At 40.0% G+C, this 27,491-nt stretch overlaps 1 protein-coding gene across 2 annotated transcripts in view; it reads right to left on the bottom strand.

The window, feature by feature from the left end:
• LOC139450389 (uncharacterized) overlaps positions 1-27,491 on the bottom strand; it is a 125,353-nt gene that overhangs the window by 58,047 nt on the left and 39,815 nt on the right. The window contains exons 1-3 of one of the 2 annotated variants that reach the window (XM_071232082.1): positions 25,934-26,143; positions 8,203-9,351; positions 2,802-3,066 (exon numbers count right to left, since the gene is read on the bottom strand). In XM_071232082.1, the coding sequence (XP_071088183.1) occupies positions 2,802-3,066; positions 8,203-9,348 (1,411 nt within the window). In that variant the 5' untranslated portion in view covers positions 9,349-9,351; positions 25,934-26,143. Of the gene's footprint in view, positions 1-2,801; positions 3,067-8,202; positions 9,352-25,933; positions 26,144-27,491 lie in introns of those variants that run through there. The other variant, XM_071232081.1, reaches the window with a different exon arrangement.

Raw genomic sequence — 27,491 nt, 5'->3', positions numbered from 1 at the left:
TGAATGCCCTTTGATCTACAATCAGAGTTGATGCTTGGAGACTCAGAGATGTCATGAAGTTACAGCAATATCAGTTCATCTTTCAGTCTCATCAGCGACATATTTCTATAGTGGATGAAGTGTCATAAAATCACCTGTCACTCGCTTGGCCTTGCTGAACATGAGAAAAAGAAAATGTAGCAATGTTTAGAGTCACCTGCAGTCACTGAGTGAGTGAGTGAGTTGGGTTTGATACCACTTGTCAACAGTATTTCGATTACCATATTCACCATATTAAGCACCCTGCTCCATGAAGTCCAACCGACCAACATCTAAGCCAATATGATATGTAAGTAATCTTTATAAGGACTCCCTGCAAAGAAAATTTAAGTGACTGTCTGTATTTTCTTGTCTTATATTACTGATTTCTTTTATATAATACAGGGGTATAATTGCTTAATAAGCAGCCCCATGTCAATTTTGTAAGTGCAAAGGGTGGTTATTACGACAAATACAGTATATTATAGTGTACGTGGGAATAAAGCCCCACATGACACGAGTATTAGACTTACATCACTTTGGAGAAGCCCAGAAGTATCAGCATGGTACAGACAGACCAAGATTCAAGTTGGGACAAATCTGGGATTTGAACCAATGAGGGCCATCCCAAGCAGCTATGAGTCAACAGTGGGCACAGACGAGGCTGAACCTCTGGACCACCCTCGCTCCATCACAACTACTGATGTTGTTGTCAGGGTGATGACATGAAATCATCACGATGATTATGCAATGATGTGATGATATCACATATTATGTGTCACACTCAACCAATGACAAAAACAAGACACCATACACTATACACATATGCATATACACAATGAAATAAAGCAGTGAAAGAATATTTTCATCATCCATGTTATTGTGCTTGGCAATGATTCACTGTTTCAATGTTTCTTCAATTTCATGGGTGCAATTTATTAATGTATCACCGACTTGACTTTACCATTCGTCAAACACAGATTAAACTTTCATTTATCACACAACCCTAGGTCTATGCTCCAGAAGATCACCTCCTTGGTGTAGTGGATAGAGTGTCTGCCCAGAGAGCAGAAGGTCGATGGCTTGATCCCCTGGCCACATCATACAAAAAAATGTAAAAAGATGGGACTTGTTGTCACCCTGCCTGGTGCATGGCATTAAGTGGATAACACAATGCTTGTTAGCTCAGTGTACTGTGTCTGAGTGGGGTACCCATGTTAAAACTGTGGTATGGTATCTCTGGCATCAGTCCAGACAGGTACACACACACATGTGTATGCACATCGCCATATATACAATTATCTTGTATGCAAAGTTTAACCCCATTTCACCTCACCTTATATTTATTTTATGGAATAGTTTTTCAAAATTTTTAAGAATATACACTGTAAATGACATAGATTACAGTGTATGATTCTGACTGCTCAATACTGAAATATAAGTGCAGGACAACTGTATCCCAATTGTGTTTCAATGCTCATGATGTCAATCATTGGATTGTCAGTTGTGGCGTTAACAACAAACAAACAAAATCTGCATAGTATATTTCATTATGTTAAGAAAGGAAGCAACACATATAGCAGTTCACATGAGGATTATATACTGATATGAAGCCGGTTCAGTAACGATTCTGGCGAAAAGGAAAATCCAATGATTAGGCAATAATGTTTTTTTGGTGGGGCTTTCTGACCCACCGACATGAGAAATTTAACAGCAAAATGAAAATAAAATTAAATTGACTTTCCTGATATTTTTACTGCTAACTCTAATGGTATAAAAATAAATAGAAACATATGTTGACATGAAATATCACTCAAACTAGTTTGTGGTTAAAAGATGAGTCAAGTGTTAAAGTTGAAGTGTTGTAGATCAATAAGAGTTACAGCCCTTTAGTATATACGGTGGCCCATACCCGCCACTGGTGAGATCATCTTTCACTGTATGCCTCTATATTTGATCTGGCGGCCGCTAATGGCTCATCAAGCAGGTGATACCTACTTTAGAATCAAAGCTCAATTTTACGGATACAATCTCCAACCTGTCGATTGCCCAGGCCCTGATCTGGAAGTAATTCTGGTCACATGAGGTATGCCAATTTGAAACGAAAAGTATCTAGCAAAATATAGAGGCATACAGTGAAAAATGATCTCACCATTGGAAGTATCTGGTGGCTGCCAGATAAAATATCAAGGCATACAGTGAAAAATTATCTCCCCAGTGGCGTGTATTGGCCACTGTAATATGAGATATGTGGCTGTGAAGTTGTTTTGGTGACGAAATGGTGACATTCATGTGCATTCGAGGGGCTTACACCGTCGAGGGCCTTACACAGTCGAGGGGCTTACACAGTCGAGGGCCTTACACCGTCAACGGGCTTACACAGTCGAGGGCCTTACACAGTCGAGGGCCTTACACAGTTGAGGGCCTTACACCGTCGAGGGCCTTACACAGTCGAGGGCCTTACACAGTCGAGGGCCTTACACCGTCGAGGGCCTTACACCGTCGAGGGCCTTACACCGTCGAGGGCCTTACACCGTCGAGGGGCTTACACCGTCGAGGGCCTTACACCGTCGAGGGCCTTACACCGTCGAGGGCCTTACACCGTCGAGGGGCATACATTCAGGAAATTAAGACATATTCATTTGAAGATATTTTGGTAAGAACAAAACAAAATCCAGTACACCAACTATAAAAAAAATGAATCGCCTTAGTTCAAAAAGCCAGTATTAAGCTGTGGGCAAAGAGGAAAAATAATGCAAGGTAAGCAGGAAGCCTGGTCTCACCTCTGTAGCGATACCTGCTCATTCGTCGCCTGTGGAAGGAACGTTTCCGGTGCTCGGCGACCCCTGAGTCAGCACTGTCAGAATCGGTGTCTGAGATGATCTTCTCGTTGACTTCCAGCCTCAGACTCCGGTAGAACAGCTGGCAATGTATCTGGTGACTGTCGTCTGTGTCGAACTCATCGCAGTCGGGCACATGCAGACGCTCACTGAGCAACTTCATAAAATCACGTGGTTGTCGTTCCACTATCACAGATGGGCCGCTCTCCTGTAATCAAGTAAGAAACAAAGATAACATGACTAGAATCTCAGTGAACAAGAACAATGCACGATCCACAAATGAATGAGCAAATGAGATAATCCATTAACAATATTCCAGCAATATTACGGCGGGGTCACCTGAAATGGGCTTCACACATTGTACCCATGAGAGAAATCCAACCTAGGTCTCCACCTAAAAAGCAACCAATTTAACCTCTACTCTACCCTACCGAATATTTCAAGTGAATCTTTTGGCACCTTCAAAAAACATCACATTAGACAATACTTTTAGTAGTTTACAGATCAACTGAACTTGAAAAACATCACATTAGACAATACTTTTAGTAGTTTACAGATCAACTGAACTTGAAAAACATCACATAAGACAATACTTTTAGTAGTTTACAGATCAACTGAACTTGAAAAACATCACATAAGACAATACTTTTAGTAGTTTACAGATCAACTGAACTTGAAAAAGTTAAAGTTGAAAACAATATGTATGATTTTTTTCCCGGCATAGTGATCACCTCCTTTACTCAGACACGAATTATGCAGACAATATGTTCATGCATAACAAATAGGAACAGTGTAAGAAAATAAAACAAATGAAAAGTTTTAATCACCTTTTTCCCACCTACCAACCAGGATTAACACAAAAATCATAGATATATATACCAAAAAATTAAAAGAAGCCTGTCCTTAAATTGTTAGCAGTTTTTACGTGTTTGTGCTCTGCAATGTCTTTTTGTTAGTGCTACATAACATTGTTTAAGACCTATGTATATTAACCAGCTTTTGGCGAACTGTATTGTCTGTGTGGCTGATGCTGACATGATACATGTGTGAAAACACACATTGATATTTTGCAGACATTTGTATTCCTGTGGACTGTAATAAGTATAGACTGTCATAATGACTAAATATCACTTTGATTAGATTTTCACAACAAACATACCAAATTATATATACTAAACATACTTAAACATGGCTTTCTTGACCGCATGGATTAAAGGGAGATAACTCTGCTGACCCTGTTGCTGTAGAATGTGTGCAAATTGGCCTCCTTTTAGCCCAGGCTTTGCCCTCAATACAGTAACTACCACCAGATTTGAAATATAACAGTCGGAGAAAAAATATATATAAGCTACCAATCACCTGGAAATTAGCTTTAATATGTTATTTCTGAATGTGAATGTTGCAAACTAATTGTCATGATTTTATTTTGCATTGTTTGTTTGTTTAATGCTGCACTCAGCAATATTCCAGCTGTATGACAGCGGTCTGTAAATAATCAAATCTGGATCCAGTGATTGACATCATGGGCATCGATCCACACAATTGGGATACCATGATATGCATCAACCAAGTCAGCGAGCCTGACCATCCGATCCCGATAGTCGCATGTGTGTGTGTGTGTGTGTGTGTGTGTGTGTGAGTGAGTATGTGTGTTTGTTGTTAATGCGGCACTCAGCAATATTCCAGCTTTATGACGGCGTCCTGTAAATAATCAGTCAATGGATGAACAACTTCTTTATTATAATTGAGAGTGACTTTTCGGTGTAGGTTCTTACACCGTTATCTAGCAAGTGATCCGGTATTAGAACCTACACCGAAACGTCGCTCTTAATTGTAATACTGATGTTGTTCATCCATAAATCCTATCCTTACTTAGTACTCCAACTTCTAAATGCCTATCAAAGAAGAAATTAATCTATATATTATATCTTTACATGAAGCATGCTATGTCCCTACCACCACAGTGTTTTCGAACAGTGTCTTTACATGAAGCATGCTATCTCCCTACCACCACAGTGTTTTCGAACAGTGTCTTTACATGAAGCATGCTATCTCCCTACCACCACAGTGTTTTCAAACATTGTCTTTACGTGAAGCACACTTTCTCCCTACCACCACAGTGTTTTCGAACCTTATCTTTACATGAAGCACTCTTTCTCCCTACCACCACAGTGTTTTCGAACATTGTCTTTACATGAAGCATGCTATCTCCCTACCACCACAGTGTTTTCGAACATTGTCTTTACATGAAGCATGCTATCTCCCTACCACCACAGTGTTTTCGAACATTGTCTTTACGTGAAGCACACTTTCTCCCTACCACCACAGTGTTTTCGAACCTTATCTTTACATGAAGCACACTTTCTCCCTACCACCACAGTGTTTTCGAACATTGTCTTTACATGAAGCATGCTATCTCCCTACCACCACAGTGTTTTCGAACATTGTCTTTACGTGAAGCATGCTATCTCCCTACCACCACAGTGTTTTCGAACAGTGTCTTTACATGAAGCATGCTATCTCCCTACCACCACAGTGTTTTCGAACATTGTCTTTACGTGAAGCATGCTATCTCCCTACCACCACAGTGTTTTCGAACAGTGTCTTTACATGAAGCATGCTATCTCCCTACCACCACAGTGTTTTCGAACAGTGTCTTTACATGAAGCATGCTATCTCCCTACCACCACAGTGTTTTCAAACATTGTCTTTACGTGAAGCACACTTTCTCCCTACCACCACAGTGTTTTCGAACATTGTCTTTACATGGAGCACACTTTCTCCCTACCACCACAGTGTTTTCGAACATTGTCTTTACATGAAGCACTCTTTCTCCCTACCACCACAGTGTTTTCGAACAGTGTCTTTACGTGAAGCACGCTATCTCCCTACCACCACAGTGTTTTCGAACATTGTCTTTACATGAAGCATGCTATCTCCCTACCACCACAGTTATTATTTGTTACTATTCTCTGAACAAAGATTTGCAAAAAGAAATGAGGGGTTTAACAAGAACAACATATGTGAGTTGAATGTTCTATTTTTCACTTCCTCCCCAAGTTGCCCAAATGTAACTATGTAATTATTAACCAATAATATATGCCTATATTTGGTTTGCGGAAAGGTTTTCGAAAATGGAAGTAAAATGTAAATCCTCACTTGGTATAAGTAAAAATGTCTATATTCATACACAAGCATCATTGATATAATTCAATTTATTTTTAATATAGTTTGAGATCATAATCAGTAAATTATCTCCCTTGGACCACCTCTCAGTCCTGTAAAAATACTGTTTTTCATCTTAAGTCATGTTTTATAACCATAGCTTATTCAGCCAATGACTTCTGTAATCAGTTTCAAGACTCTATACAAAGAACTTAAAGATGATAGACAATTCAAGTCAAGCACAAGGACTTTGACATGTAAATAAACTCTGCTATGTATGAAATGTATCACTCATTGTCTGGTAGGTTACAAGACTGCAGGGGGCACAGGTGGCCCAGTCGTCTTAGGCGCCGCGATTCGCTGTGCAGAGTTGCGTCCCTTGGGCACGCCAGAAACCGATGATTGTGGGTTCGAATCCCGGTTCGCCCCGATTCTGTTTCTAGGTTTGTCAGCACCATATCCGTGCTCGTGGGTTTCACCGAAGTGCTTAACGTCTGAGACCAGCATCACTTCGGGCTTTCCTCCCACATTAAGCTGACACGCCGCAGTATAACTGGAATACTGTTAAAAGCGGCGTTAAACCCAACTCTCTCACTCACTCACTACAAGACTGCAGATATTCCAATGATGGAGAGATTTTGTATATGACAGGTATGTACACATTATTGAAACTTCAGAATATTTTATAACAAAATGCAGATTTTGTGTACAAAGAATAGCAAGGAAAGTGTCCTTCACTGGTTTCAACCATTGTTGATGTATGATTTGTTCATGGTTTTGAATTTTAGACTTTAGGTCTAACAAAATGTCATTCGAGGACTCAAGAGGATGCCAAATACCCAATAACACCCACAAATCTGAAGAACCCTGTTCATCAACATAACAGGAATTAATACAAATGTTATTAGCAATATTCTGTTGGACGCTCTCCTTATGTAAACTTGTGGCTGTGAGACAGACATGTTACCCTGGAATGCTAAATAAACTAAAAAAGTACAAAATAATAGTCAAATGTTATGAATAAATAATGAATGTTACAAATAAAGGTCATTGTTTACTTAAGAAATAATTAGTGGGACTTGTTCATTGCAGCCCCGAGTGGTTTATTCTCCCTGCAGTGTTTTGTTGTACGATAAACAACAACAACCAGCCGTTTATTTCTTATATGAGATTATCAACATTTTGTACAGCATCTTTAAGGGTGTTGATGAAATGTACAAGCTTTGAAAATATTTGCCCAATTTTTATATCATGATGACTCCCTGAATAGAATACGACCTCGGAAATGTCGGACAAGTCCATTTTACAAACAGGAGGTTTAAGTTTGGTATTTCCCGTATATTCTCACAATCCTCACGTCGATCATCTGTACCTTTTCTCCTAATGCCGATTGTCATATCTCTCCCACTGCTTTTATCTGCGTAGCCCAGTTACATCTATGGGGAATAACTTACTAGATATTTCCTTCTAAAAAATAATGTTGTCCAATATATGACATCTTCAAGTTGCAAGTGCATGTTCAAATCTCAAAAAATGACGTCATGATAGAACAATGTTTTATAGTGAAATAAACCACACTTCGTTCTTCACAGTTCTTTGCGATTTATTGCCTAGCTATCTTATATGTACAAATAATGAATTCAAAATACAAAACGATACCAATGAACAACTCGCAAACAAAAGACGTCATATGTAAAGAAACAATGATGTGTATTCTTTAGCAGTGTCCTTTTTGTGCACTGATGTTCGTTCATGCATTTTGTTATTTTTTTACATATGACGTCTTTTGTTTGCGAGTTTCCTTGGTATCATTTTGTATTTTGAATTCATTACTTGTATCAAAACAATTACCTTTATTTCTTCTCAACATTCATTCTTTATTCGTAACATTTGACTAAAATTGCATACTTTAGTCCTTTATTACCACTTCGTATTTTTGGACCGGATGGCTGCTCATGCCAGGTTAAGAATTTTTATTTTATTCATCACTATTTAAATGATCCAAATCAAACATAAAGATGATTAAAAAACATCCTGTATTATGCTTTTTTACAAAAAATAAATCAACCTCCAAACCAAATGTTTCACTATCAAAACACCACCCACCCCATCACCCAAAATGTCTTGCCTAAAAAACTACATTATAACTGTATTAAAAAGCCTAACAGCCCCAACTCACCAGTGTTGAGGCAGGAGTATCACAGAAGCTGGAGGGGAATGCATCGGGCAGTTTGATTGGTCCACTGTCAGCAGTATTGTCACAATCGACTGGCTGATTGTCAAAGGCACCGTCAGTGTGCATCACAGAATGTTTAACGGATTGGTCCAAGTACGAAATGGAATGTTGATCTTTGAAAGTGTCATCCAAAGCACTGTCAGATGAAGACATTCGGCCATCTTTGCTATATACAAAATTATTATGCTTTTCCACATATTCACAATCTGACAATGAAACTCCACTGTCATTCCGTTGCTTGGAGTCGTATTTCGTATCACAGCGACTGTGAAAACTGCTACACATGGGATCTTCATCATTAATGTCATTTGTCCCTGTGGACAACATTGGACTCTTGCCCACGTTTCTGTTCAGGAATGACCTCATATCCATATTGAAAGTGTGGCTTGTCCAAGGCACTGTGAAATCAGCAGACACTCTCTCTTTCATACCATTATCAGTACAGGAAGATGGCATTGTAAACATTGTACAGGCACTGCTGGATTCAGGCATATTAAAATCATCGTCAAAACTCTGCTGCATGACGTCATTACTTCGGGTAGATGGCGCTGTTAAATCTCTCCACTGCATATCGTCATTACCTAGGGTAGATGGCGCTTTATTTCTGTTAAAAGCACTGCCAGAGCCAGGCGCAGGGAAATCGTCATCAACTTGCCCACTGACGTCATCGCTGTTTGAAGATGGCGCTGTTAAAAGATTAAAAGCACTGCTAGTCCCAGGAACTGTGAAACTGTCATCTTTCTGCTGTATAACGTCATCACGTCGAGGAGAGAATGAAGTAAACACATCATTGCTGCTTCCAGACAGCGTGAAATCTTTGTTACGCTGTCTGTGGTTATTGCTGCACGAAGAGGATGCTATAAACATGTTGTAGGCACTGCTGGTTCGAGGTACAGGGAGGTGGTCGTCGACGATGGGATGAATGACACTTGTGCTTTGAATAGATGACTTCTTACGCCTATTACGGCCACGACTGGTCATGGGCACTGCAAACCTCTCTCCCCTTGGTACGATGTCATCGCTCACAGTGGACGATGTCATATCCATGCTGTCATTGCTGCTGCAACCAGATGTCGCAACATCGACCATTGTCTGCAATAACAAATTAATATTTGTAAATCAATTGTCAAATGGGCATTACCCTAATTATACCACTCAAAAAAGAAGTTAAGACCAACCAATTCTTTCCTGTTTCTATAGTTAATCCAACAAGCCATGACAGATAAACTATAGGTAATATGAGTGAGTGAGTGTGGTTTTACGCTGCTTTTAACAATATTCCAGCAATAACAATGACACAACAAATAGGCTTCACATAGTTTATCTATATGGGGAATTGAACCCTGATCTTTGGCATGACGAGCAGATGCTTTAACCACAAGACTACCCCACTGTCCCAGATAATATGAAAGAACCGGGTAGTCCTTAACTTCTTTTGAGTAGTATACATTGAGAACATGCCACAGTTTTCCACATGGCACTACCAACAACTTCAATGCACAGACCTAGGCCCACTTGCACAAAGCGATCTTAGCGCTAAGATTATCATAACTCCCATTCTTTAAAATAGGCTTACGATAGTCTTAGCACTAAGATCACTTTGTGCAAGTGGGCCCTGGCATGGACGGGGTCCCAGAACATGGAGCTTAGTCAACCTTTAATCCATTAATTCTCTAAAAAGTATTCAATATGTGATAAAGAATGAATGAATATTGACCTTCAACAGTAAATTGTGTAGTAATTCTTGAATTTAAAATGATGCAGCTATCATGGAATGCTTTTGAACTTTTTAAAGCTTTCAATTTAATTTGAATTAAAATATAAATTTTAAATCTCAAAGTATCTGCATCATCTTAGTATTGGTTTCTGATTTAGCATCTTTGATGGTATAAATAAGCCAGGTTCTTATTGGACGATCAGTTCAACATCAAAGTGATGATGGTGTCCATGTTTTATGTTGCTTCAGTCCATCATTAGCTTCAACAATGTACACACTGAGAATGGGCCTCAGTGCATGGAGAAGTCTCCCCAAAACTCTCTCAAGAGTGTTAAATAACACTGGGGGATCCAGAGTCAAGAGAGGGATGATGCAGGGGACTGCCCCTCTGCTTTTTAGCCGACGCCAGCCTATTATGTGTTTTTTGTTCACTTTTTGACTTGGGTATGTGCACCCTCTTCTCCACCCGCTCCTCTCCACCTTCTCCCCTCTCTACCCCCGCCCCTCTCCACCCCCGCCCCTCCCCTCCTCATTTCAAATTCTTCCTCATCACCCCTCCATGACAGACACTTGGGACACTACATATCCTCAATACCAGCCATCTGACAAATGACACTCCCAATATGTTATTGATTCGTATCTCACATCTGTCGCCAATGACAACAAATCCCAGAATGCACCAGCCCCGCCCCACCCCGCTGCAGTAGCTGCCCCAACTCCTAGTGAGGCTACATAGTGTTGAGCACCACTAATTAACATGTCCTAATTGACTTCCTGTGCCATGTCTGGATCTGTCTCTCTTATCGCGATGTTCCTGCTTGGTTGACCCACTCAGCAAACAAGGTGATAAAATCACCATGCATATTCTGCATAAAGGACGAAGTGAAGTGCACACTATGAGATTCATTGTGTAGAGCCTATTCAAGGGACACATACATACAATACACACGCACGCACGCACGCACGCACGCACGCCCACACGCACATACATTGCATGTGTTGTGAGTATAAATAAATGAGGCTCGGGTAGGAACCTAGCTATGTATACTCAACAACAAAAGTAACAGATCATATCACTTTCATTTTGTGATTTTTATGCATGTTATGCAAAACTTCTCAATTTTTAAATTAAGATTTAAAATTTATTGGCATTTAATAGGGCTGAACATGAACCTCTTAGACATTTTTTTAAATCTTAAACATTTCTGTAATTAAGAAATTAAAATTAAAATTATGCCTAGCAATTCTTTTTTAACAAGTTCAGATGAAATATATAGTTATTTTCATTTCCCATTAAGAATTAGTAAGGAAAATTTAAGTCGAATTTCTTTTTGACCCAAATACACATTTGAAGGGAATCAGTCTGCCTTCGGGTCAGTCTTGACAAGGGGCGTGTTGTGTGTGCAGGCACAAGATTGATGAGTCTCTAGTAACTTCAGATCACCATAATGATGAGTGAATATTGTTTAACACCTCATCAGCAATCTTGCAGATAATCACAGCGAGGTATGTATTTATCCTGCCTGACAATAAGCATCCCTTGTAAAGTAAAGATACAGAATTAATTATGTATAAAGTGTCCTGTGTCTTTATGACACTCCATTTATGACATGTAAATTATACAGTAATTGAAACAGTAAATGGTCTGGAAATCACTATTGCGAGAACTATTGATATTGAAAGAAACTATTGATATTGAAAGAAACTATTGCAATAACTATTGATATTGCAAGCAACTATTGCGATAAATATCGATAGTTTTCAGTGTATCATATTAGATGGATTTTAGAGTTGAACTAAACCTTGGAACTGAAGTTTCCTTTGAATGTGATAACCATAACAACACATAAAAAGTAAAGTTTGAGATATGACCGATCCCAACTCAGAGCCAACCTAAGGGAAACTAGAGACATGCAGTCAAGATGCTAAATATTAACCCAATAGTTCTTGTAAGTGTGACAGTCATGTGAAGGAATCACTACTTGCTACATAATTTGCAACTCAATCACTTCTATTAGGCAGTCCCTGGTCATTCAATACTTTGAGCCTTATTAACGAACAACCTTGACCTTTGGTATGCCATGGATACCTGGATTGTGTAACACCCTGATTAGGTTTCATATTGTTTCTTCCCTGATTGTATCAAACACGCCTTAACATACAGTCATCAGGGCCCAGGGGGACTAAAGAGTTAGTGAGTGAGTGAGTGAGTGAGTTGAGTTTATGCCACTTTGAACAGTATTCCAGTTATATCACAGCGTGTCAGCTTGGAATGTGCAGATAGCCTGGAGTGCTGCATGTCTCAGATGTTTACAATTTTGTACATGCACGGATATGATGCTGACAAACCGAGAAACATAATTGGGTCAAACCTGATCATAGGTTTCTGGCGTGCCCAAGGGACGCAACTCTGCACAGCGACTGGGTCACTCATGCCCCCTCAAGTTTAGAATAGGTCCACAGCAATTTATACTGGTCATAAGATCTGACTTCATGTATTGGGAAGCGTTCGCTCGTCACGTCGATTCCAGGTTCGATTCCCGACATGGGTACAATGTGTGAAGCCTCATTTCTGGTAACCCCTGTCGTGATATTGCTGGAATATTGCTAAAGGCGGTGTAAAATCAAACTCACTCACTCACTCATGTATTGGGTGGTCCGGTTGGGTGACATGGTTGTTTGTCTGCGTACCCAACAGCAAGGATCGGTGCTCATAACATCACTGGATTTCCTGGTCCAGAACTAATTACATACATGCCACTGTCATTGCTGGAATATTTAGCATATAGTGCTGCATTAAACAATAAACAAATAAAACAGTTTGTTTGTATATTTTTTGGTTGTTTAATGCAGCACTCAGCAATAGTCCAGCTATATGACAGCAGTCTGTAAATAATCAAATCTGGACCTGACAATCCCGTGACTGACATCAAGAACATTGATCCACGCAATTGGGAAACAATGACATCCATCAACCAAGTCAGTGAGCCTGACTCCACGATCACGTTAGTCACCTCTTACAACAGGTATAGTCTCCTTTTACAGCAAGCATGGGTTGCTGAAGACCTATTCTATGCCAAATCTTCACAGGTCATGAACATAAAAAAGCGTTATATGTACCTCAATATGCAGACATCAAAGGTAAGTCATTTATAATTTTTTTTTTTTTTTTGTTAGTTTTTAAAGCCGCACTCAGCAATATTCCAGCTATATGACGACATATCTGTAAATAATCAAATCTGGACCAGACAATCCAGAGATAGACACCATGAGTATTATCTACGCTATTGGTATGTATGATGACATGCATCAGTCAAATCAGCAAGTCTGACCACTCGATCCCGTTACGACAAGCATAGATGCCTCTTACGGCAAGCATGGGCTGCTGAAGACCTATTCTGCCCCAGATCTTCACAGGTCCTATCATATATGTATATATACATATATACAGTCATGCACTGACCCGGATCTTCACGGACAAGTCAGTAATAAAGATGGATGTAGCAAACAATCTCTGATTGTATTGTATGTGAACGCATGTTTGATTGGAGTTTAAAGCCTTCAAACAGTAAATCAGCTGTGTGGGAGGAAAGAGATGTAGTTCATCGGCATCTACAATCCTCAAAATCATGAGCAAAGGATCCTGACACTCCAAAGGGGAACAACTCTGCACAATGAGCTGTTGTGTTTCAGACGACGGCCACTATCCTGTATTATCTGTGTGGTACATGCAGCTATCCACTTAAACCAAAGTCAGTTGTAACAGTACCCCGATACAGGGAACAATCTCAATGGAATCAGCTCTTTGTGATACAGATTGTGCAAACCCAGTCAAAAGTGTTACAGGTTTCAATGTAGGTGCAAAGGATGAATAAATGGCTGGTCTGATGCAGGATGGACCAAAAACGTGACAAATGTCCATGGAGCTGAAACCGGCTGTCCTAGCAAAACATCTCTATATCCAATGTTGCTTCCATGACATCAAGTTGAGCAGTGTATAATGTGTGGAAGCGTGGTACCTTCTCTCTCAACAGTATATCTCAGCTGATTAGTTTCATATGCAGAATTAGGCTCTACTTGGATAATTATGTATGGAAACAGATTTACAGGGTTCATCCAGACTGCAGTGACACCAATAGTCCCTACCTGGCGCCGAGCGGGACTGGACATGATTCGTGAAGCTGCAACACATGTTGACAGTATGTTGTAGAACGATAATCAATATACAGCCACCCTGCATGACCCAGGGCTGACTGGTGTACGGTGACTTTACTACAACAGATTTATAGTGTACAGTGTGGAAACTATACAGCTGGGTGTGTAGTGATACAACCTTCTATGGTACAGCTGGGTGGTGTATACACAGTGATACAATCTTCTACTGTACAGCTGGGTGGTGTATACACAGTGATACAATCTCCTTCTGTACAGCTGGGTGGTGTATACATAGTGATACAATCTCCGACTGTACAGCTGGGTTGTGTAGTGATACAATCTCCTTCTGTACAGCTGGGTGGTGTATACATAGTGATACAATCTCCTACTGTACAGCTGGGTGGTGTATACATAGTGATACAATCTCCTTCTGTACAGCTGGATGGTGTATACATAGTGATACAATCTCTTACTGTACAGCTGGGTGGTGTATACATAGTGATACAATCTCCTACTGTACAGCTGGGTGGTGTATACATAGTGATACAGTCTCCTTCTGTACAGCTGGGTGGTGTATACATAGTGATACAATCTCCTACTCTACAGCTGGGTGGTGTATACATAGTGATACAATCTCCTGTACAGCTGGGTGCTGTATACATAGTGATGCAATCTCCTACTGTACAGCTGTATACATAGTGATACAATCTGATATATATGATACAATCTCCTACTGTAAAGCTGGGTGGTGTATACATAGTGATACAATCTCCTACTGTACAACTGGGTGGTGGTGTGATACAATCTCCTTCTGTACAGCTGGGAGGTGTTGTGATACAATCTCCTACTGTACAGCTGGGTGGTGGTGTGATACAATCTTCTACTGTACAGTTGGGAGGTGTTGTGATACAATCTCCTGTACAGCTGGGAGGTGTTGTGATACAATCTTCTACTGTACAGTTGGGAGGTGTTGTGATACAATCTCCTGTACAGCTGGGAGGTGTTGTGATACAATCTCCTACTGTACAGCTGGGTGGTGTTGTGATACAATCTCCTACTGTACAGCTGGGGTGGTGTTGTGATACAATCTCCTACTGTACAACTGGGTGGTGGTGTGATACAATCTCCTACTGTACAGCTGGGTGGTGTTGTGATACAATCTCCTACTGTACAGCTGGGGTGGTGTTGTGATACAATCTCCTACTGTACAACTGGGTGGTGGTGTGATACAATCTCCTTCTGTACAGCTGGGAGGTGTTGTGATACAATCTCCTACTGTACAGCTGGGTGGTGGTGTGATACAATCTTCTACTGTACAGTTGGGAGGTGTTGTGATACAATCTCCTGTACAGCTGGGAGGTGTTGTGATACAATCTCCTACTGTACAACTGGGTGGTGGTGTGATACAATCTCCTTCTGTACAGCTGGGAGGTGTTGTGATACAATCTCCTACTGTACAGCTGGGTGGTGGTGTGATACAATCTTCTACTGTACAGTTGGGAGGTGTTGTGATACAATCTCCTGTACAGCTGGGAGGTGTTGTGATACAATCTTCTACTGTACAGTTGGGAGGTGTTGTGATACAATCTCCTGTACAGCTGGGAGGTGTTGTGATACAATCTCCTACTGTACAGCTGGGTGGTGTTGTGATACAATCTCCTACTGTACAGCTGGGGTGGTGTTGTGATACAATCTCCTACTGTACAACTGGGTGGTGGTGTGATACAATCTCCTACTGTACAGCTGGGTGGTGTTGTGATACAATCTCCTACTGTACAGCTGGGGTGGTGTTGTGATACAATCTCCTACTGTACAACTGGGTGGTGGTGTGATACAATCTCCTTCTGTACAGCTGGGAGGTGTTGTGATACAATCTCCTACTGTACAGCTGGGTGGTGGTGTGATACAATCTTCTACTGTACAGTTGGGAGGTGTTGTGATACAATCTCCTGTACAGCTGGGAGGTGTTGTGATACAATCTTCTACTGTACAGTTGGGAGGTGTTGTGATACAATCTCCTGTACAGCTGGGAGGTGTTGTGATACAATCTCCTACTGTACAGCTGGGTGGTGTTGTGATACAATTCCTACTGTACAGCTGGGTGGTGTAGTGATACAATCTCCTATTGTACAGCTGGGTGGTGTAGTGATACAATCACCTGCTGTACAGCTGGGTGGTGTAGTGATACAATCTCCTTCTGTACAGCTGGGTGGTGTAGTGATACAATCACCTGCTGTACAGCTGGGTGGTGTAGTGATACAATTCCTGCTGTACAGCTGGGTGGTGTAGTGATACAATCACCTGCTGTACAGCTGGGTGGTGTAGTGATACAATCTCCTACTGTACAGCTGGGTGGTGTAGTGATACAATCTCATGGCCTTCCTATGGCTGCACCTCCAGCACTTTGACCTGTCATCTAGCAGCACATCTAACACAGGTGTCATTAAAGTATGGAATCATCAGTTACCATGGTGATCATGAGGAAGCGCTTATACTGTATCCAGATGGCAGATTATATGTTCCATGTAACACACTGATTGGAGAAATTTTTTTAACTACCGCTACTCTTGGCCGTTCCCACAAACCTCAGATGTATGTGACAAATAGTTGCAGCAATGGGAGTCAGGCGGACCCAATGTAACTGACTATAGAGAGTACTCCGTTAAACTCTTAGCTTCAACCTAGGAGTGGTGGGCTAGCCTAGTGGTTGAGGTGCTCTCTTATCATGCTGAAGACCCGAGTTTGATCCCCAACAAGGGTATAATGTGTAAAGCCAAATTGTGATATTGCTCGAATACGGCTAAAAGGGGCATAAAACCATACTCCATCACTAGTTTTGACCTCAACATGATTCATTCTATATAATAATGTATCTGTAGAAGGATACTAGTATGTTTTGGGGACTGCAACTTATATCACTTTGAACAGTAGTTTATAGTGATATCATAGCATCTTAGCCAAATACAGCCCACTGACAATATCTGGAAACTGCCTCTGTGTATCTTTGAATGGTGGTACATCGACCGCCTCATTGGTCTAGTGGATTGAGCATCTGTCCAAGGAGTGGAAGGTGGTTCGATCCCTGGCCACATCATACCAAAAGACTTAAAAGATGGTACTTCTTGTTTCCCTGCCTGGAGATCAACATTAAGGGGCTAAAACAAGGATAGGTCAGTCTGGTTCAAGCAGCCACACACACACGCACGCAGGCAGGCACACACATACGTCGCTACATAAGTGCAATAATTTTCATAGCAATGTTAAACCCATTCCACCTCACTTCACCTGGTAGTGTGTCATTGCTATTACTTACATTGATTTTACTCCTGGGTTGTAATACACAACCTAATGCCACTGAATCACAGCTTCATTCACATGATTCTTAACTATGACATAAAACAAAGTAATACTAGAAACATTGATATTCCCCAGCGGGGTGATGTGGGGACACAGCAAATATTTATTCAATTTTTTTTTAAAACACCCCAAAAATAAATTACACATGACAACTTGTGTACCTATACTTTTCTTGTTTTTAACTTCAGAGATTCAATATACAAAACGTGAGTGAGTGAGTGAGTGAGTGAGTGAGTGAGTGAGTGAGTGAGTGAGTGAGTTCAACACTGCTTTAAACAGTATTCCAGGTATATCACATTATGTTAACTTAATGTGGAAGGAAAGCTCAAAGCTGTGCAGGTCTCAGATGTTTACCAATTTGGGCTGAGATATGTTGCTGACAAACATAGAAATAAAATCAAGGTGATCCGGGATTCAAACTCCAAATCATAGGATTCTGTCATGCCAAAGGGACATAACTCTCCACTGTGAATTCTGGCGACATGGGCCCTGTGCCCCAAACAATCTGAAGTATGCTGTTAACAATATGTTGAGGTACGCTATGTACCTCATTCTTGAACACTCTAAGTTAACCTCTGTGCTTTGCAACACACATAATATTGCGACATTTGTAGCACGACAGGGTAGGGCAGCGAGACACTGTATGATACACCTGTATATACTATGCACATTATGGTAGTTTGAAAAGTAGATATGGTACTATCAGTGACTGTCACTAAAAATCAACATCGTTGATGTGAATAAGGAACAAGTTGGGATTACTTACATAAAATGCAACAGTCGCACCCGTTGAGAGAGTGCACCTACTTTCATTATTGAGAGCCTGCACTGGTTAGAGTCATAGGTATAGACTGTCATGTGACCATACTACGAGTGATTGGCGTTATAGCGAGGAGAGATTGGAGTATAGGGGTGGGTAACTAATTGGGGTAGGAAAGGGGTGGATCGGCATGGTTGGTATATAAAGTGATAGAGGGTAACACAGTGTCAGCAAACTTGTGTATAGATGGTCATGTGACCTGTTGCCTTAAAATGCTGTATAATGAGGGAGAGCTAGGGGTGATGTTTTCCTGGGGTGGGAGTAAAAAACTGTGGCATTGCAAGGGCTATACAAAACGCTGAGAATGAATCGCCTGAATTTATAGATGGCTGCATGACGAATGTTAACATGTCGCTGTATATTAGGAAAAGTGGCCCTGATCCCAAAGGGGTGGAGTCACCATGCAGGGTCAGGTGTGCAGGGGTTGGTAAGTTGGGCAAAGATTGTGTTGATCACCCTCACTAATAATAATAATGATAATAATAATAATAATAATAATAATAGTAGTAGTAGTAGTAGTGGTAGTAATAATGATAAGAATAATAATAATGATAATAACAATAATAATAATTCCAATGTTAAGTGATTGTGGAGATCAACTCATAATGTTTTTTTAGATGTGGGAAAACTTTGTGTCATTCGGAAACTTGAGTTTATTAAAAATATAAGTAAATTTTGGGAGCCATGCTTTACCGCACGCTGTAACCAAGTTAGCACTATATTGAAGAGCACAACAGTGAGGGTACACTGTAATAATATTTATAATCATAAAAAATCATCATCATTATTTTATTACTGACATAATTTTAAATGCAAGGGGTCAAATGATTTTTATAAACATCATTAAGATCATCCCTCCATCATTATTCATTATTGTTATTGCCATAATCACATGATTATTTCAGTTGCAAAATCCTTAAACCAGATAGTGTACCCGCAGTGGGCTGTTTTATCAGCTACTGGTATACATCTCATGGGTGGGTGACACAAGGCTTGGTCGGTTATCATATACACCCACACAGGCCACAGATATGTAGCTATAACGCATGTCTCCCAATAACCACTTTATAATGAGGTACAGTGGTTGAATCAGGTTTATTTGAAAAAAAATGTACCCTGTGTAGAGATTTGTATATAGAGCATGGCTACTGCTAGTTACATGCAGACAGGGCCTCACAATCCTTACAGGTGTGTGCAGGTAATAAAACTGAGGCAACTACCCGTATCTCGGGTAATGTCACAAGTCAGGTTGGCGTACAGAGGTGGGTGGGCTCACACCTCTCACAGCACACAGTCCTCAATAATACTCAGAATGCCTTTATGTGGAAATAACACACACTGATACATGGCATTGTACTGCTGACAAAGTCTCCCAGATCTCATTTCCATCTTTGCGCTAAGATGATGATAACTACCATATACCTCATTGACATAATAGTTATGTCAGCTGTAGCGCTAAGATGATAACGAGCATCCCTCGTGGACATGTGTCAGCTGTTGCGGTAAGATGATAACTATATTCTGAGGTTTCCCTGAGAGTTTATCCAAAAAATTAAACTGCCCCAGAAAATTTTAAAAGAGTAATCAAGATTCAGGCTTTTGAAAAAAAAAAGAAATTGCCTGCCACAAAAATTATATTGTTGCAAGGTTTTTGTCTTAAAAAAAGATTAAGGGTCACAGTTTTAACCCCTCCCTTAATTTTATTTTCATTTTGCTATTTTTCACATTGGTGGATCCAAAAACCAAATACAAAACCTTTATCTAAGGAAGATAATATATGGATGTCAACTTCTTTATTATGAGGAACACACCGTTTTGGAGTATATGATTACTCCTTCATCAGGTGAATGACCTGATGAAGGAGTAAGCATATACTCCGAAACGGTGTGTTCCTCATAATAAAGAAGTTGACATGCATATATTTATTCTCTTCCTTATGTGAATCACTTCTAAATGCCTTTCAATGACCTAAAACCTTTATCGCCTGAATTGAGTTTGCGAGAGTATATTTAGGTTATAATAAAGTTTTTCTTGCTGAGCAATAGCTCATCGTTACTTAGATGAACATACCTGTTCAGGAATAGTTCAGCCGGATTAAATCAAGTAAAAACTAAAGCACCAGTTTAAAAAAGATCATAACAAACGGCTTGACATGTTTCTTTAAGATTCTGTAAACACAAACTATATGATGAAGTCACATACATCAGTTGCTTGGTAAACACAGCTCCAGTGTTATAATGAGGTGATGGGGCATCGCGGGGGAGGGTCCACACTGGCCATAGACACAGGACCTGACTGTCAGCTGACCTGAGTTGCAGTGTGTATTCCTCGCAAGATCACTCTCAGGTCATGATGACCTGGGAGTGGGCGGGGACATTGTGAAACATTCTTTAACACTGTTATCAACAAGCGTCACACTATGAAGGACTTAGGAAAGGATTGAGACATAATTCATCATAACAATTGCAGTTATTTGGTTTTATGAAAATGTCCTGTTCACTTGAAATGGGCGTGGCTATGTCAGTCAAAGCTTTCTCATGGTAATAAATCAAAATCTACTTGGTGTCGTGGCTGGGTTGTGTTGGGTGGTGGTGTGAAGGGACACAACACAGATTGATGTAAGTGGCAAACATCAGTCCACAACTTCCTCAACAGACAACTATGCTGTACTCTGTATGCATGTTGTTACACACCGTACTCAGCAAAATTCAAGCTATATGACGGCGGTCTGTAAATAATCGAGTCTGGGCCAGACAATCCAGTGACAATCCAGTGATTGATATCATGAGCATTGATCCACGCAATTGGGATACGATGACATGCATCAAGCAAGGCAGCGAGTCTGACCACCCGATCCCGTCAGTCGCCTCTTTTGACAAGCACAGTCGCCTTTTACTTCAAGCATGGGTTGATGAAGACCTATTCTACTCCGGATCTTCACGGGTTTAGGGTGTGGATTTGGCACATTATAGATATGCACATTATTATTATTAATGCCAAGTTTTTTATGGTAATACTGACCATCACAAAATGGAAAGTGTAAGAAATTTGGAAAATTCCATCAGTATTGACCAAAACTGAATGTCATTGGTTTTAAAAATACATACGAGGCAGCGTTTACCAAATAACACTGGGAATGACCAAAATTTTTATTATTAATACCTAAATGACAACTGTTTTAATGTGTTTTGTTGCAGTTTGTTTGTTTGTTTGTCTAGGTAAACACTTATTGCATATAATGATATACTTGAGACAATGCCTGTCAGTGAGACACCCTGTACCGAGCCCTATATATGTATGCCAAGCCTTTATCTGCAGCTTACTAGCCGGTAATACCAGTATGACAGGTGGGAGTGTGTCATATCTGCCATATTGCCCAAGCCGCTATCGCTCACAATGTTTTCTTATATCATCGTTGATAATGCTATCCCATTGTCAAACCTGTAAAACGGCTTTTCATTACCTACGGAGAAACCGTATTATGTAAGCTGATTCTATTCGATGTTTGCTTTATGATATGACAAGAATTAGATCCAGCTTGAAATAGTTGACTCATTTTAATTTGTCAAACATGTTTCTGGTACTTCTTGCAAGCAGTATATAATTTATTACATACCTGATTCAGAAATTCCCCAATCCATAAGATAAATACTAGACTAACATCCAGTCTTTGGAACAAACATATCTTACAGAAAAAAACAGTTGTTAAATTATCTCAATAAAAATATAATAAAAAGGAGCCCAGAGATGCTCTTCAATCTAGACTTGCCAAACATTATAGACTTGCATGGGCTGTATTGGCTATATTTGTTTCAGGGTCTGTGTAACAGACTAGAGACATTGATATAATAATGGCATATGCATATACAAATATCAGCCATCATCACATCATTTGTGCAATTATTTAATTGGAATGCAGTTCTGACATCATGAGCAGGATCAATGGCGACTAAGTGAGTTGGGTTTAACGCCGCATTAACATTATTCCAGTTATATCACGGCGTGTCAGCTTAATGTGGGAGGAAAGCCCGAAGTGATGCAGGTCTCAGACATTAACCACTTCGGTGAAACCCACGAGCACAGGTATGGTGTTGATAAACCTAGAAATATAATCAGGTCGAACAGGGATTCGAACCCACAATCATAGGTTTCCGGCGTGCCCAAGCGATGCAACTGACTGCACAGCAAAAGACAGCACCTTAGACAACAGGGCCACCCATGCCCCCTCACATCTTATGAATATTATTACATTGTGATGCATGACTAGCATGTGAAATGTGTCAGTGAGTATATTCTTACACCTTTTAAACAATACGTAACTACAGCAATATCAAGTTGCCAGAAACATGCCAGAAATGGGTATACATATTGTACTGATATGTGATTCGAACCGGTCCTTCAATGTGACGCTTTAACCACTTGGCTAACCTGCTGCATCCTTATGAAATAAACTGGAAAGATTTTACCATGAGGTGAGGTGAAATGGGGTTTAACGTCGCGTCCAAGATTACTGCACTTATATAGCGCCGTGCATGTACGTGTGTGTTTGTGTGCCTGCTTGTACTAGTCCGGACTGATGCCGATTTATAGTGCTAGCTCACTGAGATACCATGCCGCAGTTTAACTTGAATACCCCACTCAGACACAGTCCTTGTTTTAGCCCCTTAATGCCGAGCGTTAGACAGGGTAACAACAAGTACCATCTTTTAACGTCTTTTGGTATGACGCTGCTGGGGATCGAACCCCGGTCCTTCAGTTCTCCGGGCGGAAGCTCTACCATTAGACCACGGAGGCAGTCGATATTACCATGAAACAATACTACACAAAAGCGCCATCAGTGCAGTTGTTTTGGGGTGAATTAACAGCCTTCCCTTGAAACAAAGTCAATGAAACATTCCCACATGACGCACATTTCAACTGTAAACAGGAAAATCTAATGCCTAAGGCCACATTTCTGAAATATTAATTCACTTACCAATAACCCTGGGTAGGTCTGATTCAAAATAAAATATAACTAAATTTGTGTAGCTTGATACTTTAAATTATTATTTGGCGCAAACTTCATGTCATGGGTTGGTTTGATAGAGACTAAAGCATCTACCTGTATTTCTGTTTAAAGCGCCTGATGTTTCCTACTTACTAGCAACTCATGCTTGTCGAAGGCAGCAACTATGGGAATGGGGAGGTTAGACTAGCTGACTTGCATGTTATCGTATCCCAATTGTGACGATTGATGCCAATCACTGGATTGTGTGATTCAGACTCTATTATATACAGACTGGAATATTAGTGAGCTCGTAAGTAAGAAACAAAAAAAATATATCAACTTCTGTGAGAGAAAACATTTCAACTGTTGTTTTGTTATATTTTACAAGCTGTATATTGTTTTTCAAGTAAATTATTTCAGTTTTCTATATATATTTTAAATACTTTCTGTTTCTATTTTTTAAATCTGTAAAACATAAAGTTTAGATTATGAAATCATACGACTAGCAACCAGGTGTTTTACAGCCAGGTGCTGTTGAATCACACACGCAATACCTTCATATTTATCTTTGACTCATCCGGAAAGTCCAAGATACTACGTGATTAGATGACTGTCACATGATCTAACCTGATTCAGCTCTAAAAATAGCACAGCACATTGACTCTCCTTCCTGACTCAGTTGAGGAGACCGAGGTCTCCACACAATCCATCTTTGTGTATGGCTTATCAACAACGCTGTATTGTTGATAGCTGTTCCCTTCAGCCAGGCAGTCATGATTGTGATCATATTGAACAGATTGAACATGATGTGATAGATAACTCTGTCTGTGAAAATATTATACTTATTCAGTTTTCCAACATAATAACATAACAAGCATATCACCAGCTATCATATATGTATATATATTTATATACAGTCATGCACTGATGAACTCTTCGAAGGAGTGAAAGTTTGCGTATAAAGAAGATTCACCTGAAGATCGTAGTCTCTTTGTTTGTTTCTATTTAATGTATAAGCACCAAGCCATAACATATACATATAAACCACTCAACTTTTGATAAGGATATCAAGATATTATATAATATTTACATGTACATATCAAAAGTCATCAGTTTCTATTTTAATGAAATAAGGGGCAGTTGGGTAGCCTTGTGGTTAAAATGTTCACTCGTCACGCCGAAGACCTGGGTTTTATTCCTGACATGGGTACATTGTGTGAAGCGCATTTCTGGTGTCCCCTGCTGTGATATTGCTGGAATATTGCTAAAAGCGGCATTAAACCAAGCTCACTCACTGACTATAATGAAATAATATCATAATCAAAAGTTAATAAAATACATTTATTTATGGCAACATATCTTTCAGTTCCCCAAAAACCCAATTATTTCAACCATACCATGGTGTTAATTTGGACAAATGAATCCCCGATGCTTTTGTGAAACCTGGTAAGAACACTAAATTCAATAATTTCTGATGCATCTTTCTGTTTTAGTTTAACAGGGAATCACACAATCACTGTCACAATTATCTATCCCCATGACACACATCATTAGAGTAGATAGGTCTCCAGCAACCTATGCTTGTCGTAAGAGGCGACTATGCTTGTCGTAAGAGGCGACTATGCTTGTTGTAAAAGGCAACTATCGGGATCGGGTGGTCAGGTTCACTGACTTGCTTGATGCATGTCATTGTATCCCAATTGTGTGGATTGATGTTCATAATGTCAATCACTGGACTGCCTGGTCCAGACTCGATTATTTACAGACCGCTGTCATATAGCCGGAATATTGCGGCGTTAAACAACAAACATACATACATATACATCATTAGAACTGCAGCAACGTCTCCCTAAGTTTGTAAATAAGGTTTTTAATCTAAACTGATGATCTGATATAGTACAGTGATAATGTCCTTTGACATTCAAGTAATTAAACAGAATTCAGGTGGCTCATATTTCATTCATTAAATGGCATGGTAAATAACGTGTGACAGTTTGACAAATATAAAAAACTTAAACATACCACATAGATATGATGGGATGACTTAACTTTAAGTTTATCAACCATTTGTACCGAAAAGCGGGGCATATCTAAATATTCTGTCAAAGTAACATGAAGACCATACTTTAATTTTGCACACTTTTACTTGACACAACTACAGAAATAAAATAGCTTGAGGAAGGAGGTTATTGAGAAATGGGGGATGATTATAATACCGTGAACTATGCTTAGAATGAACTGACGGACATAACAAACTATTATTGGCCCCGTCCATTTTCCTGTATATTTGTTGAATATATGCTTACAGTGAACTCTGGTTATAACGAATTAAAATTAGTGGTCCATTTGAGTTGGTAATAGCCATAGTTTACTGTAATTTTTATTAATAAGTTCATACTGGCCTAAGCATGAAGAACTTGGAACTTTTTCAGCACTGACAGTCAGCTGTTGTCCATTGTTGGTGTAGCTGTTGTGTACATCAAGTAAACACACATGTCTACTAAAAACAACAAACAAACAGCAGTTCCCACATATCACACACTGTAGCAATCACAGATCACATATTCCCTGACAAACACAGATCACACATTCCAATATTCGACACCTGTCCAAATATACAGCAAACTACAGTACTTACTTCACCGATTATCCTCCAAGTATCAACAAACCGACATGAAGACCACAACACTCCCTCTACACCACTGTGTCAGCTGACTCACACACCACTTGACATGGACGTCACTCAACCACAACCGTCACCGACAGCATCGTGTGTACATATGTACCCTGTACACTGTACAGACCCAGCTGACCACCAGTGACAGTTATGTCTGATCCGTGTGGCCAACTCTTGACCTGACAGCTGACATTCTTCACCGGCTATGTCCACGCTCTGATTCCCCCAGCCGAGGGTATTACATCCGCCTGCACCTACAGTACTCTTAACCTTCAGTACAATCCATGTCAGGTTACCAGCGCAAGCAGACTACTAGAATGGGGGCTACTGGTATGTGGGGCTACTGGTATGTAAGGCTACTGGTATTGATATGCTACTGGTATGTGAGGCTACTGGTATGTGGGGCTACTGGTAGGAAGGCTACTGGTATTCGTGTGCTACTGGTATGTGGGGCTACTGGTATGTAAGGCTACTGGTATTGATGTGCTACTGGTATGTGAGGCTACTGGTATGTGGGCTACTGGTATCTGGGGCTACTAGCATGTGGGCTACTGGTATGTGGGCTACTGGTTTTCGTGTGCTAATGGTATGTGAGGCTACTGGTATGTAAGGCTACTAGCCTAAGGACTACTAGAAGTTAACTACTTCTGGTAGTCTGCATTGAGATTTACCTGTCACTATTTTAACCAGGATGTGTCGAACAGGATGCATCAAATTCCTTGTTGTTTATCAATTTATAGTCCCAAGAGCATGTTTTCTGCCAACTCGGCATCAACAGATAATTTCCAAATCTTTTCATGTTTTTAATCAAGGTGCTCACGTGATTCATTGTACATCACAAAGCAAGATCATTTTATTACAATATAGATTTTGATTTTGAAAATCAGGACATTTTGACTGGGCACTGCCATTTTTTTCGAAGCAAAAGCAAGTGATATGAGAGATGGAATCTGATTGGTCAATAGGAGGGTCATAGAGGGAACATAACTCATAATCACCAGTGGTGACGTTATGATCAAGCCCAGAAATTTCAGCCTAGTTTGGCAAGGGTGGAAACTGGACTTTTTTAAAGTCAGATAACTCCCTTTCCTCAGGAAGATGGCCCTGATAAGTCAAATTCAATTTTTATTTAAAACATAATCATCTATGCATAAAGTAGATATGACAATTGCTCTGTTTATATTTCTTTGTATAACATTAGGTTATGACACCTCCTCAAAGTAGGGGGGGTCGGGTACCCTAGGTGTTAAAATGTTCACTCATCATGTCGAAGACCCGGGTTTGATTTCCGATATGGGTACAATGTGTGAACCATATTTCTGGTGTCCCCTGCCGTGATATTTGCTGGAATATTGCTAAAAGCAGCGTAAAACCAAACTCACTCACTCACTCACTCACTCCTCAAAGTATATCATGTTTTAACAGGTAAGTGAATGAGTGAATTGTGTTTTATGTTGCTTTGAATTTAATTTTCAGTTATAATTCTACAGTGATGCATGTTCAGGAGGCCTACCATGTT

The sequence above is a fragment of the Haliotis cracherodii genome, unplaced genomic scaffold, assembly GCF_022045235.1.
Source record: "Haliotis cracherodii isolate W230 unplaced genomic scaffold, xgHalCrac1.p SCAF_8, whole genome shotgun sequence".
Classification (NCBI taxonomy): domain Eukaryota; kingdom Metazoa; phylum Mollusca; class Gastropoda; order Lepetellida; family Haliotidae; genus Haliotis; species Haliotis cracherodii.
This window is presented reverse-complemented; position numbering and strand designations above follow the sequence as displayed.